At 33.6% G+C, this 17,160-nt stretch overlaps 2 protein-coding genes across 2 annotated transcripts; both read left to right on the top strand.

The window, feature by feature from the left end:
- The first annotated feature begins 1,207 nt into the window (after positions 1-1,207).
- Positions 1,208-4,841, top strand: srd5a3 (steroid 5 alpha-reductase 3). Its single transcript, XM_073816924.1, has 5 exons — positions 1,208-1,435; positions 1,536-1,687; positions 2,471-2,662; positions 2,952-3,077; positions 4,540-4,841. Exons 1-5 carry the CDS (start codon positions 1,236-1,238, stop codon positions 4,797-4,799), a joined length of 930 nt encoding a protein of 309 aa, XP_073673025.1. The 5' UTR covers positions 1,208-1,235; the 3' UTR covers positions 4,800-4,841.
- A 1,561-nt stretch (positions 4,842-6,402) lies between these two features.
- tmem165 (transmembrane protein 165) lies at positions 6,403-16,144 on the top strand. The gene is made up of 6 exons (XM_073816812.1): positions 6,403-6,695; positions 9,327-9,558; positions 11,735-11,910; positions 12,011-12,196; positions 14,764-14,869; positions 14,976-16,144. The coding sequence occupies exons 1-6, from the start codon at positions 6,555-6,557 to the stop codon at positions 15,050-15,052; spliced, it is 918 nt and encodes a 305-aa protein (XP_073672913.1). The 5' UTR covers positions 6,403-6,554; the 3' UTR covers positions 15,053-16,144.
- The last annotated feature ends 1,016 nt before the right edge of the window (positions 16,145-17,160 follow it).

Genomic DNA, 17,160 nt, shown 5'->3' on the forward strand with positions numbered 1-17,160 from the left:
AAATAGTTGTATATCGCCCCAAATATTGTCCTATTCTAACAATACAATACATCAATGGAAGGCTTATTTATTTAGCTTTCAGATGTATAAAGAAAAAAGTACTCTTATGACTGTTTTTTTGCTCCAGGGTCACACATACCTACTCTTAAGAAATAAGATATAATAAAAGTTATTGTTTTTATTACTAAAAGAACCCCAATAAGGGTAAAGGATTAATATATATATATATATATATATATATATATATATATATATATATATATATATATATATATACACACACACACACACACACACACACACACACACACACATATTTATGAAAAATAAATTAGACTAATCACAAACACACATACAATTGCAAATCAAATGTAATCTGAAAGTTTGTTGAGGTCTACAAATCATGCAATAGTCACAATAACTTGCTTTTATCACAAATACAATTACTAATATTTATTTTTCTTATTAAAATTACATATTTTGACCCACACATGTCGCATTTTACCCTACAATGAGGGTTGTGTCAATGGACCACTTATGGCAGATTTCTATGGCACTATGATATGACACTTTCCTCTAATTTGATAGCTCACATCCTGACATAAGTTAGTAAGTTAGTAGTGCATTTCATTCAAGGCTGGTTTATTGGGGAAAGGTAGTTGGTATTTATTAGTAAATTTAGAGAAGTGAAATACTAGCTGTCAGCAGAAAGATGGAAAGGGTACAAGACATCATTTTAGGAAACAGAAAGTCCCATGATCTGTCATTTCATCATTGGCTAGATTCCAAATACAATAGAGAACTGAAAGACTCTATGTAGGAGACATATTAGAAAGGACACAGGATGTTATAGAATCTTACAGTGGCCAAATTTGCCTATCTCTCTCGTATACAGACTATGAGACAATGCAAAACATCCCCAAACCAGTCGATCCGGTGAACCAATTTCTGTGGGAGTACTGACAAAAACATTTTGCTTGCTGCCCCCATGTGTTCATAGATAGAACTGCAGTGAGGAATAAATTCAGCGAAAGCTTAAAACATTTAGATTTTGTGTATACAGTATATAGAGACATGCATAAATGTTTCTTTGTGTGTTTTATCATGCCACATATTACTTGACCAAAGAGCGGGGGTGTCTATCAGCAAATCCCTGAGTGAGTGGAACCTAAAATAGCCAGTATTTGTTTCCTTCGGTATCTTCACAAGAGCGGACATACAGCAGTACTGCTGCGATGCTCCACATTATAGAAATAGTCAATATTATATGGTTTTTGTTAGCTCTGTTTTTTACAATAGCATTTTGTCTCTGTAAATGTTCACTAAAACTGCCTCACAGCTTCGAGCACGTGTTTCAGGATTTAATCCGATATGGAAAAACTAAAGAACACATCAAACGCCCAAAATGGCAGCTGGTTTTTGACATATCAAAGAGGTGATTCGCGTTCAAATGTACTTTTAAACAGCTCTGTGTATTCCCCAGATATCATGTTTTGAGTATGTCAAGGAAATATTTTCTCTGATGTTGTCTTCAGGTGTTTCTATCATTTCTATACGGTGTCTGTCATGTGGAATGGGCTCCTCCTACTATTCTCCTTACGTTCTGTCGTCATGAATGAGGCTCTCCCTGATTGGCTAATTGACGCGCTTTGGTGTTTGACTGGCAGACCAAGAGCTGCGTGGAACGGTATTACTATTTTTTTTTTTTACAATGGCAATCTATATTACTAGAGTACATATAGAAAACTATGTTTCTGCTTTAAAGGAGTAGTTCACTTTCAGAACAAAAATGTACAGATATGTACTCACTCCCTTGTCTTCCAAGATGTTCATGTCTTTCTTTCTTCAGTTGTAAGGAAATTATGTTTTTTGAGGAAAACATTTCAGGATTTCTCTCTATATAGTGGACTTCTATGGTGCCCCGAGTTTGAACTTCAAAAATGCAGCTTCATAGGGTTCTAATTGATCACAGCCGAGGAAAGAAGGGTCTTATTAACTAGCAAATCGGTTATTTTCTAAAAAAATAAAATAAAATAATAATAATAATAATTACAATTTATATACTTTTTAACCTCAAATGCTCATCTTGTCTAGCTCTGTGTGTACTCTGTGTAGAAAGAGTGTATAGATTGTAAATGTTTTTAGAAAATAAGTGATCGTTTCACTAGATAAGACCCTTCTTCCTCGGCTGGGATTATTTAGACTAGAGCACTTTAAAGCTGCATTTAAACTGGATTTTCGAAGTTCAAACTCGGGGGCACCATAGAAGTCCATTATATGGAGAGAAATCCTGAAATGTTTTCTTTTGTTTATGACTGAAGAAAGAAAGACATGAACATCTTGGAAGACAAGGGGGTGAGTACATAATCTGTAAATTGTTGTTCTTAAAGTGAACTACTCCTTTAATATGTTGTACTTTACATTTACCATCCAATAAATACTGACATGCTTAACTGTGTGTTCTTTTCAGAGCTACATCTGTCTATTCTGCTTTTACAAGTGCTACTATGGGTCCATTCTATTAGACGGCTGTCGGAGTGTCTGTTTGTCAGCGTTTTTTCTAATGGTGTGATCCATGTTGTCCAGTATGCATTTGGTTTGAGTTACTATGTCCTACTTGGACTAACTGTCCTGTGCATAAATGCCTCACTGCCACAATTGGGTTAGTACAGTTGCCTAATTCCAATCCTTTTATCATTTTGTCATATTGTTCTTTGACTAAAATGCATCTTCAAATTGAAAACTCAAAATCTAATAATCGTAATTTGGTCATTTACCCGGATACGTTGCCATACTGGTGATACTTGTAAACAACAGCATGGATTGTACGGTTAATGTACTACTGAATACGTTGTTCTGCTAATTTATGCTGTCTAACCCCCAAATGTATCTGGACATTTCCCCTGAATTTTACTAACTATTTATGTATTTGTATCTCTCTGCAATGCTAGGGTCTGTCCCTCTCTTTAATCAGCTCACATGGCATCATGTAATCGGGACTCTTATTTTCATCTGGGCATCACTCCTCCAGAACCGGTCCCTCTCACTGCTGGCCAAGATGAGGACTGACAGCTCAGGTGGAAAAACACTAGAGTTTCCTAGAGGAAAAAAAATAATTCTAAATAGAAACAGAAAAAAAAAAGTCATTTTAAAATATTCTTATAACTGTAATTGTAAATAGCACAATATGTGTGCATAATAATAATTACTAACTACTAATAAGTTTGTATTTAATCATTTAGTGATATATAATTGTCCTTGACGGCTCGAAGTGAAGAACTTCTTATATCCAGGTGTGCAAAATTACTAGACACATTTTCTTTTACAGATAAAATGAGCCAAAAAAGAGATTGAACTCATACTGAAAAGTCAAAAATTAATAAATACCCATGAGAAGCATGCAATACTAGAATTTGCAAAGTTAAAGCTTGACCATTGGACAGTGTAATGCTCATTGGGTCAGCACAGTCAGACAAAACAGGTGAAGAAGAAAAGACACGTTACCTGCTAAAGAATATAGAATTAGGCGTGAAACCATCAGGAACCATTTAGTCTCCAGTGCCACCAGAACTGCAACCTACCTTGAGTCTCCAGAAGTGCAATGTGTCAGGTTCTCAGAGACTTTGCTTAGGTAAAAATTCCTAAAAGATGACCCTCGCTTAATAGGATATACCATGCGGAAGTGTTGCAAATTACATGAAGGCTGCTTTTTTATAGCCTTTATAGACAGATAAGTTGAGAGTGACTCTTAAAAGACCAGCATCACATCTTCTTATACCACTGTTTTAAGAATGTATCTTCCAGAATCTGGCAGTAAATTTTGGGAGTTAAGTTTTAGTTTATCTCCTATTCTGAAAAGTCTGTCTTCCAGAGATGGACTGAAAAATTCCTGCCAGATTTTGGAAGTTAAATTCTTCACACAGTGGTACAAGAGAATGTGATGCTGGTCCTTCAAGATTCACTCTCATCTTTAGTATTTCACAACACTTCCGCATGTTATTCTTATTAAGTAAAGGTCATTTTTTAGGATTTTTTACCCAAGCAAAGTCTCTGAGAACCTGACACATTGCACTTCTAGAGACTCCAGGTAGGTTGTGTTGGAGACTAAGTGGTTCCTGAGGGTTTCACACATAATCCTTCACCTTAATACTTTTGTTAACATGTGTCTTTTATTATCTACCTGATTTTTCTTACTGTGCTGACCCAATGAGCATTTCGCTGTCCAATGTTCATGCCTTAACTTTGCAGATTCTAATATTGCATCCTTCTCATGAGAATTTAATCATTTTAAATCTCTCTTTTGGCTCATTTTATCTGTAAAGGAAAGCATGCTTTTTCATTTCCAGCCTTCATGGACAACTATATATCACTTAAAAATGATTAAATGCAAAATTAATAGTAGTTATTAAGATTGATGTGGTTTGGAATTGGTAAAATGAGCTTGGAAATGTGCACTTTATACACAAAATCATAAATCATAACATTTTTTTTTTCCTTTTTTACAAATATTAAATCTTTGTTCCTCTCTATCCAATATAGGTAAAGTAGAGACTCTGGCCCACAAGATGCCATCCGGGGGCTGGTTTGAGCTGGTCTCTTGTCCGCATTACCTGGCTGAGCTTCTGATTTATGTTGCCATGAGTGTTTGTTGTGGCTGCGTTTCCCTAACCTGGTGGCTGGTGGTACTGTATGTACTCTGTAACCAGGCACTGGCTGCACAGCTCTGTCATGATTACTACAAGAGCAAGTTTGAGACTTATCCACGTCAACGCAAAGCTTTTATTCCTTTTGTCCTGTGATTTTTCATCTTATCAAATTAATAAACTATTAACTCACCAAAACATAGATAATCTTAATGTCTCTTTTTTTTTAATGTTAACAGCTGACATGTTGATCATGCATGTTTAATGTGTAAATTTAATACACATGCCATGACCAAAATGGATGGTTGCCCTGACACATACTGACCTCAGAAGGTGACTGACAGCAGCTGCTTGCTTAAAGACTTAGTTACTATGAGATGTCAGCAAATGACTTAAAAAAGAAGTGGCTTACAACATATGAACTACCTAAAAACCAGCTTCCCCAGCGGCTAGAATTCTAAACAAGAGAATCAACTGAAAGACATATTTTCTGCCTATTTCCTGCTATATGTATAGGATATGTACTAGGATGTAAGACAAACCATAAGAAAATATAAATACAACAAGGTTAACAATTATAATATATCAAGGAGTAAACAGCAGAAATAACAATGAAACAAAGTAGTAAGTATTTTAAGATTTTACAAGTTTTTGAATTAGTTTCTGCATTAGTTTTAATAATCTTAAAGGAGTAGTTCACTTTCAGAACAAAAATTCACAGATAATGTACTCACCCCCTTGTCATCCAAGATGTTCATGTCTTTCTTTCTTCAGTCATAAAGAAATTGTGTTTTTTAAGGAAAACATGTCAGGATTTCTCTCCATGTAATGGACTTCTATGGTACCCCCGAGTTTGAACTTCCAAAATGCCATAAATGCAGCTTCAAAGGGCTCTAAATGATCCCAGCCGAGGAAGAAGGGTCTTATCTAGTGAAACGATGGGTTATTTTCTAAAAAATGTACAACTTTTATACTTTTTAATCTCAAAAGCTCATCTTGCCGAGCTAGACAAGATGAGAATTTAAGGTTAAAAAGTATATAAATTGTATTTATTTATTTATTTTTTTTAGAAAATAACCCATCGTTTTGCTAGATAAGACCCTTCTTTCCTCGGCTGTGATCGTTTAGAGCCATTTGAAGCTGCATTTTTGAAGTTCAAACTCGGGGGCACCATAGAAGTCCATTATATAGAGATAAATCCTGAAATGTTTTACTCAAAAACATAATTTCTTTACAACTGAAGAAAGAAAGACATGAACATCTTGGATGACAAGGGGGGTGAGTATATCATCTGTAAATTTTTGTTCTGAAAGTGAACTACTCCTTTAAGGTCAGTATTGCAAAACAATGAATAGAAGTATTCATGAATCCACCAAGCAAAAGTTTAAAAAAAAAAATCCTACAGAGAAAAACTGCTTTTGTTTACACGTAGGCCTACTATATGAACAAGGTCTATCAATATTTGAAATTTATAAACAAGACCATATCCACTACTATTTCCACTAATGATTACATTTCAAAAATGTACAAACAAAAAACGCGTAACAATGATAAGACAAACTCGTATCTATAAATTGTTGTTACCAAGATAAGCGAGTCTCTTCTAATCTCTCATTTTCCTTCTGTGTTGTACCTCTACCGAACATGAATGTGTCCCTTTCAACCAATAGTCTACCTCCGTTTCAGTGACGTCAGTCTTTACTGTACACGTTTACCTCCTAACGACCAATCACGTTTAGTTTTCAACCGACAGATTTGTCTTTGCCTTTGGTATCAGTCTCTCCGCGAAGATGACCAAAGTGGGCTAGCCAGATCGTATCGACGAAGCGTTAATGTATATAAATTAGCCATTATTTTAGCTTGTTTTGCAAAGTATTACCACAGCAGAAGCCGTATTAGTCAGGCCTTAAGATGCCTCTTCGGGCCGGCGAGCGGCATGGCGGTGGCAGGTCTATATGCTTCCTTATTCTACTGAGCGTCGTGTTGTTCTCAGCCGGTGTTATAGCAACTCAAGAAGAGAATAAAGTCATTCACGAGGAGCAGCCCGCGGAGGTTCGTATGAAACATTTAGCAGGTTTACTAGGTGTAAGAATGTGTATTAAAACTACAAATGTGTCAAAGAGGACCTGTGCTGGAAGTATCCGGGTAGACTAGTGGCATTCAAGGGAAACTAGTTTGACTACACGCTCTCTGATAGACTTATCTACTTGTTACTATTAGGCTCAAATAAATGGATGGATTTCAATTTGACAAGCAGGGATCATTCAGGGGATTCTGCTGAATAATCTACATTTTTATATTTTGGAAATATATATGTTAGGAGTTTGCCCACCCTTTAAAACTTGTGTGAGGGACCAGTTAAAGCAGGGGGTCATCAAACTTGATCCTGGAGGGCCGGTGTCCTGCAGAGTTTAGCTCCAACTTGCCTCAACACACCTGCCTAGAAGTTTCAAGTATACCTATTAAGACCTTGATTAGCTGGTTCAGGTGTGTTTGATTAGGGTTGGAGCTAAACTCTGTAGGACACAGGCCCTCCAGGACTGAGTGTGGTGACCCCTGAAATAAAGGATAAGTTCACTTTCAGAACAAAAAAGTACAGATAATGTATTTACCCCCTTGTCATCCAAGATGTTCATGTCTTTCTTTCTTCAGTTGTAAAGAAATTATGTTTTTGAGGAAAACATTTAAGGAATTATATCAATATAATGGACTTCTATGGTGCCCCTGAGTTTAAACTTCCAAAATGCAGTTTAAATGCAGCTTCAAATGGCTATAAATGATCCCAACCGAGAAAGAATGTCTTATCTAGCGAAACGATTGGTTATTTTCTAAAAACATGTACAATTTACATACCTTTTAATCTCTACACAGAGTACACATAGAGCAAGACAAGCATTTGAGGTTAAAAAGTGTATAAATTGTAATTTATTTATTTATTTATTTATTTATTAGAAAATAACCGTTTTGCTAGATAAGACCCTTCTTTCCTCAGCTGGGATCGTTTAGAGCCCTTTAAAGCTGCATTTTGGAAGCTCAAACTCAGGGGCACCATAAAAGTCCATTATATGGAGAGAAATCCTGAAATGTTTTCCTCAAAAAGCATAATTTTCTTATGAATGAAGAAAGAAAGACATTAACATCTTGGATGACAAGGGGTGAGTACATTATTTGTAAATTTTTGTTCTCAAAGTGAACTATTCCTTTAAGACATTTGTCAGAGACACATTGTGGTTGACTCTGAAGGAAAGGGGAAGAAGAAAAAAACTTGGGTGCATTGATCTGTAGTAAGCGTTTAGTTCACTCAAAAATGAACATTCATCATTTGCTCACCCTCCTGTTCATTACAAACCTGTTTAGGTTTCTTTATGTTGAACACAAAAGAAGATATTTTGAGGAACCATACAATTGTTGGTCCCCATTGACTTTCATAGTAGGGGAAGAAATACTATGGACCATCAACGTTTTGATTACCAGCATTTTAAAAATATCTTCTTTTGTGTTCCACATAAGAGAGAAACTCATACAGGTTTGGACAACATGAGGCTGAGTAAATGAAGGCAAAATGTTTATTTTTGGGTGAAATATTACTTTAACATGCTGAGCTGATTGTCTAAATCAGGGGTTCTCAACTGGGGCCTCAGAAAACCTTCAATATTTTAACTGACATCGTATTTTCATTGTTTTTGTTGTGTTGTAACAAGAGGCTTTTGGCTTAGGAGGGCTGTCGAATATTGTTACGAATAATCGGGGGGCCTTGAAGTCAAAAAGGTTGAGAACAACCAATCTAATTGAAAGTATTATGATAATGACAATTGGTAACATCAAGTATAAGTTTGAAAAGTTAACTTAGTGGACTGAATTTATAAGATTACTCAAAGCATTTGACAAACTGATTAAACATTCTTGTTCAATTCTTTACATTTCTTTACAGAATTTTTAGGAACTGCTCTTCTAAAAAGTTTTTTTTTCATACCTTAATCCTTGCTTTATACACTACCAGTCAAAAGTTTTTGAACAGTAAGATTTTTTTATGTTTTTTTTAAAGAAGTCTCTTCTGCTCACCAAGCCTGCATTTATTTTATCCAATGAATTATAGAAATGAATACTTTTATTTAGCAAGGATGCTTTAAATTGATCAAAAGACGATAAAGACATGTATAATGTTACAAAAGATTTATTTCAGATAAATGCTGTTCTTCTGAACTTTCTATTCATCAAAGAAACCTGAAAAAATTCTACTCAGCTGTTTTCAACATAATAAATATTTTGGAGCAGCAAATCAGAATATTAGAATGATTTCTTAAGAATCATGTGACTGGAGTACTAATGCTGAAAATTCAGCTTTGAAATCACAGGAATAAATTAAAATTTAAAATATATTCAAATAGAAAACAGTTATTTTAAATAGTAAAAATATTTAAGAATGTTACTGCTTTTGCTGTACTTTGAATCAAAGAAATGCAGGCTTGGTGAGCAGAAGAGACTACTTAAAAAACATTAAAAATCTTTTGACTGGTACTGTATGTAATATATGAAATTTGAATATTAAATTCCTAATTGTATCTCTAAGTGTTGTAAATGTTTCTGTTGCCCCATATTTTGAACATTGTTGCTTGTAAAGAATTGTATTGTACAATTGTTACTATTAATTTATCTAACATCTGAATCCTGACTTCTGTCCAGGTGCATAAGGCAACCACCGGTCACGCAGTCGGCCCAGCAGTGAAAGTCGATCAACCCACTAAGGGAAACCTGGGCTTTATTCATGCCTTTGTGGCAGCCCTCTCAGTCATCATTGTCTCTGAACTGGGAGACAAGACGTTCTTCATTGCAGCTATCATGGCTATGCGCTATAATCGCCTCACTGTTTTGGCAGGCGCCATGTTGGCTCTGGGACTCATGACGTGTTTGTCAGGTAAGTTGTAAGTACCTTTACTATTTAAACCACGTTCAAAGGTTGATCTGCCTCACCTCAGAATAAAAATTTACTGATAATTTACTCACCCCCATTTCATCCAAGATTTTCATGTCTTTCTTCAGTCAAAAAGAAATTAAGGTTTTTGAGGAAAACATTCCAGGATTTTTCTCCATGAAGTGGACTTCAATGGGGAGCAATGGGTTGAAGGTCCAAATTGCAGTTTCAATGCAGCTTCAAAGGGCTCTACACGATCCCAGACAAGGAATAAGGGTCTTATCTAGCGTAACGATTGGTAATAATAAAAAAAATAATAATAATAATAATTTATATGCTTTTTAACCACAAAGGCTCCCCTTGCATTTCCTTTACAAAAACATTGGCCTTTACAAAAAAAGATAAACTATTTCAGACAATTTTGATGTTGGTGGAGAGATTGAGATGGAGCTTTTCACCCTACCCTACCTTTCTGAACCAGAGTACAAAGACGAAGAACTAACCCTGCATGATTATTTCTTGGTTGCGATCATGTTTAAGCTGCAATTTGGACCTTGATCCTCATTTAAGTCCACTATATCAAGAAAAATCCTGGAATGTTTTCCTCAAAAACCTTCTTTTTTTTTTTTGCAACTGAAGAAAGAAAGGCATGAACATCTTGGATGACATAGGAGGCAGTAAATTACCAGGAAATTTTTATTCTGGAAATAAACTCATTCTTTAACCTAGCATTAAATGTAGCTAGTTTTAAACTAAATCAAGACCTGCCTCTTTAAAGGATTAGTTCACTTCCAGAACAAATGTTTACAGATAATTTACTCACCCCCTTGTTATCCAAGATGTTCAGGTCTTTCTTTCTTCAGTCAATAAGAAATTGTATTTTTGAGGAAAACATTTCAGCATTTCTCTCCATATAGTGGACTTCAATGGTGCCCATGAGTTTGAACTTCCAAAATGCAGTTTAAATGCAGCTTCAAAGGGCTCTAAATGATCCCAGTCAAGAAAGAAGGGTCTTATCTAGTGAAAAGATCTGCGATTTTATGAAAAATACAATTTATATACTTTTTAACCTTAAATTCACATCTTGTCTAGCTCTGTGTGAATTTATATTCCAGTTCAAGACAGTTAGGGTATGTCAAAAAACTCCTATCTCATTTTCTCCTCCAACTTCAAAATGGTCCTACTTTGCTGTTTTACTTTTTTTTTTGCTTGCTTGATCTTCTTTGCATGTCCACTTTGTAAACACTGGGTCGGTACTTCTGCAGCGTTGTAGGGCGATTTTGAAGTTGGAGGAGAAAATGAGATGGGAGTTTTTCAACATACCCTAAATGTCTTGAACCGGAAAACACACAGAGTACACACAGAGCTAGACAAGACAAGCATTTGAGGTTAGAAAGTATAAGAGTTGTTAATTTGTTTAGAAAATAACCGATCGTTTTGCTAGATAAAACCCTTCTTCCTCAGCTGGGATCATTTAGAAGCTGCATTTAAACTCATTGGAAGTTCAAACTCACAGGCACCATAGAGGTCCACTATATGGAGAGAAATCTTGAAATGTGTTCCTCAAAATAACTATTTCTTATCGACTGAAGAAAGAAAGACATGAACATCTTAGATCACAAGTGAACTTCTCCTTTAAAACAGGGACATTGTCCTGCCCTGCCTCAAAGGTCTTGACCTCAATTAAAATTTAAAATTATGATTAATTATTTAACTATTAAAATTATATAATTTTATCTAAAAAACAAACAAGCTAGCTAATCTCTACTGAATGACATCTTAATTTGTTAAATTTGCAATCAAATTTTAGTTTTAAGTTTAATGTTTATACCTAGAAATTGTCATCATTGTCATTTATTTTTTCAGTGTATACATGTCCTAAATTCTTCACATTTTCTCCTAGTAGCTTAGAAATACATCAATGAAAGTCTTGTGAGATATTTACAGGATATAATTTATCGTGCAAATTTTATAGTAAATTTGCATCTGTCTAAAACAATATCATCTTGCTGTTCTGATCTAAAAGATTTCTAATGGCAGGCCTTTTTTTGTCTGTTTACCACTGTCTTATATAATTGTAATCTAATACATTAACAGAGATTGTTTATCTAGCTTGCCTTGTGTTATTTATAAAATCCTCGGAATGCATCAGTGACCTATTTTTCTGCCTTCTCATTAGTCCTGTTTGGTTATGCCACCACCATTATCCCACGGATCTACACCTACTACATCTCGACAGCGCTGTTTGCCATATTCGGTGTGAGGATGCTGAGGGAGGGGCTGAGGATGAGTGCTGATGAAGGGCAGGAGGAGCTGGAGGAGGTCCAAGCTGAGATAAAGAAGAAGGATGAAGAGGTTAAAACTTTGTAATTCAAGTGTGTTCGTTCACAGGTGTGGCTAAATAAAACCCCATGCATAATTGAAGCATCTCATCTGACCTCTGATCCTCTCGCAGCTTCAACGCTATAAACTAGCCAACGGTGCACCCGACGTGGAAGCGGGAACGACGTCAACCATGTTACCTCAGAGGAAGTGGCACAGCGTGATCTCACCTATATTCATTCAGGCACTAACCCTCACCTTCCTCGCTGAGTGGGGTGACCGCTCTCAGCTTGCTACTATTGTTCTGGCTGCAAGAGAGGTATGATTACAGGATCCAAAATTAGACTTTTATTCTGAATTGTATTTCTTACAATTTTAATTATTCTTAAAGCCCACATATATGACGCATTATACAAAAATTGGTAATGTGGATATTCTAACTTTAGAATAAAATGTAACATATTAATTTAGTTAAATTTACTGTTAATTTAATTTACTGTTACATGTTACCATTTTAAATATTCTCAAGGCCCAAGAAACTGTTTTGCATTTAAAAAAAATGGATGAGATCAATTAAAAAAAAAAAAAAAATTAATTACATTTAAATACATTTTCTATTAAAATAATCACATTTTAAATATTCTTAAGGACTATGAAATTGTGTTTTGTATTTAAAAAAAATAGATAAGATTAATTTTTATTTATAATTAATTTTAAATACATTTTGCACTAAAATAGTCACATTTTACCATTTTAAATATTCTCAAAACCCAAGAAACTGTTTTTTGCATTTAAAAAAATGGATGATCTATTTTTTTAAATAAATAAATTAATTGTGAATAAATTGTCTACTAAAATAGTTACATTTTACCGTTTTAAATATTCTCAAAACCAAAAAAAACTGAATGAAATCTATTTTTTTAAATAAAGTAATTGTAAATAAATTTTCTACTAAATTAGTCACATTTTTACCATTTTAAATATTCTTAAGGACTATGAAATTGTTTTGCATTTTAAAAAAATAGATAAGATTAATTTTTATTTATAATTAATTTTAAATACATTTTGCACTAAAATAGTCACATTTTACCATTTTAAATATTCTCAAAACCCAAGAAACTGTTTTTTGCATTTAAAAAAATGGATGATCTATTTTTTAAAATAAATTAATTAATTGTGAATAAATTTTCTACTAAAATAGTTACATTTTACCGTTTTATATATTCTCAAAACCAAAAAAACTGTTTTGCATTTTAAAAATGAATGAAATCTATTTTTTTAAATAAAGTAATTGTAAATAAATTTTCTACTAAATTAGTCACATTTTTACCATTTTAAATATTCTTAAGGACTATGAAATTGTTTTGCATTAAAAAAAATGGATAAGATAAATTTTTTATTTATAATTAATTTAAAATACATTTTCCACTAAAAGTCACATTTTACCTTTTTAAATATTCTCAAAACCCAAGAAACTGTTTTGCATTTTTTTAATTAATAAATTAATTGTGAATACATTTTCTACTAAAATACTAACATTTTACCTTTTTAAATATTCTTAAGGACTATGAAATTGTGTTTTGCTTTTAAAAAAATGGATAAGATAAATTTTTTTATAATTAATTTTAAATACATTTTCCACTAAAAGTCACATTTTACCATTTTAAATATTCTTAAGGCTAATACATTTTTTGCAATAAAATGGATAAGATAAATAATTTATTCTGGGTTTATTAAGTAATTATACAACGGGGCCGCTGAATGCTTGAATCTGATTGGCTGAGGAACGTTCTAATGGTGTGCATTGTTTTCAGGAAAACGCACGGCGAACGTAGTTCCAGGCTGCACTTGACCGCATTACATGTTTATATCACTTCGCCACACGATTTCAGTTATTTCAAAGGTCCTTACAGCCTAAAACAGCAAAATAACCAAAACCCACAATGACATTGACCAAACAAATAAATACAGTAAACAAAAGGATAAAAAAACGACAGATTATTTCCATGTTTTTGCCACAAAATTACATTTTAAATGGTAAAAAGTAGCTTTGTAACATTTTACTATTTTGAGTGTTTTTAATGCTATAAAACTATTTTCCAACGTTTAAAAAAACAATTGCTAATTTGAGTAAGACATATATACTATAATTTATAGTTTAAATATATTTTATTCTTATATACTTTATTCTAAATTGTATTTCTTAGCATTGTAAATATTCTTAATGCCCATGAAACTGTTTTGCATTATACAAAAAATGTTAAACTATATGAGAAATGAGAGATAAATTGTATTTTTACTTAAGACTTTTTATTTTAAATTATATTTTATAAGTAATTAACTTTTACTAAAAATACTTTGTCATGGTTTGCCATTTTAAATATTCCTAAAGCTCATTAAACTGTATTTTGCCCTTTTTTTTTTATCAAACCACTAACCTAGATGAGATATATATTTTAATTTATAATTAATTACTCAGTTTAGACCTTTATTCTAAATTATATTTAGTAAGTAATTAATACTTTGCCACTGTTTACCATTTTAAATATTCATAAATCCATTCAATTGTATTTTGCATTAATTAAAAGAAATTATTAAAATTAATTTTATTTATAATTACTTTTAAAATAATGTTCTACTAGAATTTAATGTAATCTTTTTTAAACTGTTTTGCAATGTATAAAAAATTGCTAACCTGGTTAAGACATATTTTAATTTACAAATATGCCTAAATACATTTTACTTTTAATTATTTTAGAATTTTCTTGCAAATTATGTTGTATATTTTCAATCATTTTAGTGATTTTCCCAGCTCTCTATATTGCTCATTATTAGCAGCTACCAAATGACTTTAACTGTGAATAACTGTCTGGTTTTGTGCTGCAGGATCCATTTGGAGTAGCAGTTGGAGGAACATTGGGACACTGTCTGTGCACAGGCCTGGCCGTTATCGGCGGACGGATGGTGGCTCAAAAGATCTCCGTCAGAACCGGTGAGACTGAGTCATTTAGCACAACACAGTATGTTGTGTTGATTTGCATAAGCGCTGACCTATATCCAGATTCATTTGATAATGTTTCCTGTTCTTATCTCTACAGTTACAATCGTCGGTGGAATCGTGTTCCTCGCCTTTGCGTTCTCCGCTCTCTTTATCAAACCCGATTCTGGATTCTGATGGAAAAATTGACTCTTGGTTTCATTTTATATATACATATATACATACATCCCAGAACAAGTGAAACTGCGCAAAGACTGCAGATGGCCTCTTTACTTTGTTTGAATGAATCTTTTTGTTAGAGTATGACTGAATGAGTGAATGAAAAACAATGTACTGCTTGTGTCTTAATGAGCATTTAGTTTGCTTCATTCTTTGTTTTTCTCTTTCTTTATGTTCAACCAGACACTATTCTGTTTTCTGTTTTTAGGTGATCGTTATATTTCTAACAGTTTACTTGAACTTGCCGGATGTTTGTCCTGGCACACAGTACCATTTTAAATAACGAATCATGAATCTTGTTTCTTTTACCTCTATTGGAGCGGTGTGCTATGGATAAATGCTGGCCTACGTTTTTGAATTTCAAGTTACTTGACTACAACAGCTCAAAAACTAAAACCAGATTAAGCACTAACCCTCTTCCCTATGACCGTCTACCCACTGCACAGCCGTAAATCTACTCACATCTCAGGAGTATTTAGTGGGTAAGAGCCTCAGCAATATAACAGTCCCAATTCTCTCATAGTGCTGAATTATGCTATAGGAACTGCCTGGTGTCCAAACTGCCTGTTGATGGCTTGTCCTTTATTCTTACCATATTACCAAAGGCTTGAAATGTAGTATGAAATTATGTCAGATTGGATTACTACATTATATGTGGCCTTTAAACCCAGTCACGATATTTATTGGTCCTCATTGTGCGCTCAAAGTCATAAAGTGTTAAGGACACGGTTAAGGTCACGCTTTCATAAACTCCCCTGAAAGAAGCACACGGCATACATTTGCTGCCTCCTTGTGAAGGAATAGCATCATTTCTTTCTGCCCTTTTTCTTCTGAATGGCTTTTATTTATTCTACTACGGAGCACAGATATTGATATTTTGTCACGGTTGAAGAGGAGATTGGGTGGTGTTGTTTTTTTTTTGTAACTTTTTCAGAGTGAATTCGTCAATATTTGACAGGGGTTGACTTTGGAAAGTGTGATGATTGAACTATGATAGAAGAACTACAAAAATGATATTCCTGTAAATATTGAATAAAAAGGTCAGTCTCAGTCTGTCAGATGTGTTTTTTTTTTTTTTTTCACAATGTGGAAACCATATTAAATCAAGAGGCAGATGTAATAAGTTTGACAACCAGAATGTGTTTAGTCTTAGTTTTGAATAAAAGTCATACAACTTTGTATTTTGAAACCTAATGCTTGCGCTGTACTAACAAAATACCACTTGTCAAAAATATATATATTGGTCATCCTACAAAATTGGTGCAAACTGCTGTCCCACATCCAAAAAGCACATTTAAAAAAGTATTCAAATCTCGTTTACTGAGATCCTTTTATCTATTGAAACCCACTATTAATATTTAAAATATCAGCTGCTTTTTATATATATGTGACCCTGGACCACAAAACCAGTCTTAAGTCGCTGGGGTATATTTGTAGCAATAGCCAAAAATACATTGAATGGGTCAAAATGATTGATTTTTCTTTTATGCCAAAAATCATTAGGAAATTGAGTAAAGGTCATGTTCCATGAAGATTTTTTGTGAAATTCCTTCTATTAATATATAAAAATGTAATTTTTGATTAGTAATATGCATTAAGAACTTAATTTGGACAACTTTAAAGGTGATTTTCTCAGTATTTAGATTTTTTTGCACCCTCAGATTCCAGATTTTCAAATAGATGTATCTCGGCCAAATATTGTCCTATCCTAACAAACCATATATCAATAGAAAGCTTATTTATTGAACTTTCATATGATGCATACATCTCAGTTTTGTAAAATTTAACCTTATGACTGGTTTTGTGGTCCAGGGTCACATATATACTGCACCTGAGTCACACAATGACGATCGTATTCTGACTTTTTCAGCTCAGTGAGGGCGGGGCTAAGGTAAGACGCTCATGTCAATCAAATGTGTTTCGCCCCAACGACAAGAAGCTGAGAATGACCTGATTTAAAAAAAAGAGGATATTACTTTTAAAGATTAAAAAAATACCACTGGGTGGATTTTTATCATTGTAGGGTGGTTGTGTACAAAAACTGCCAACACACATTAATGTGCAAA

Source organism: Garra rufa, chromosome 13, assembly GCF_049309525.1.
Source record: "Garra rufa chromosome 13, GarRuf1.0, whole genome shotgun sequence".
NCBI classification, from domain to species: domain Eukaryota; kingdom Metazoa; phylum Chordata; class Actinopteri; order Cypriniformes; family Cyprinidae; genus Garra; species Garra rufa.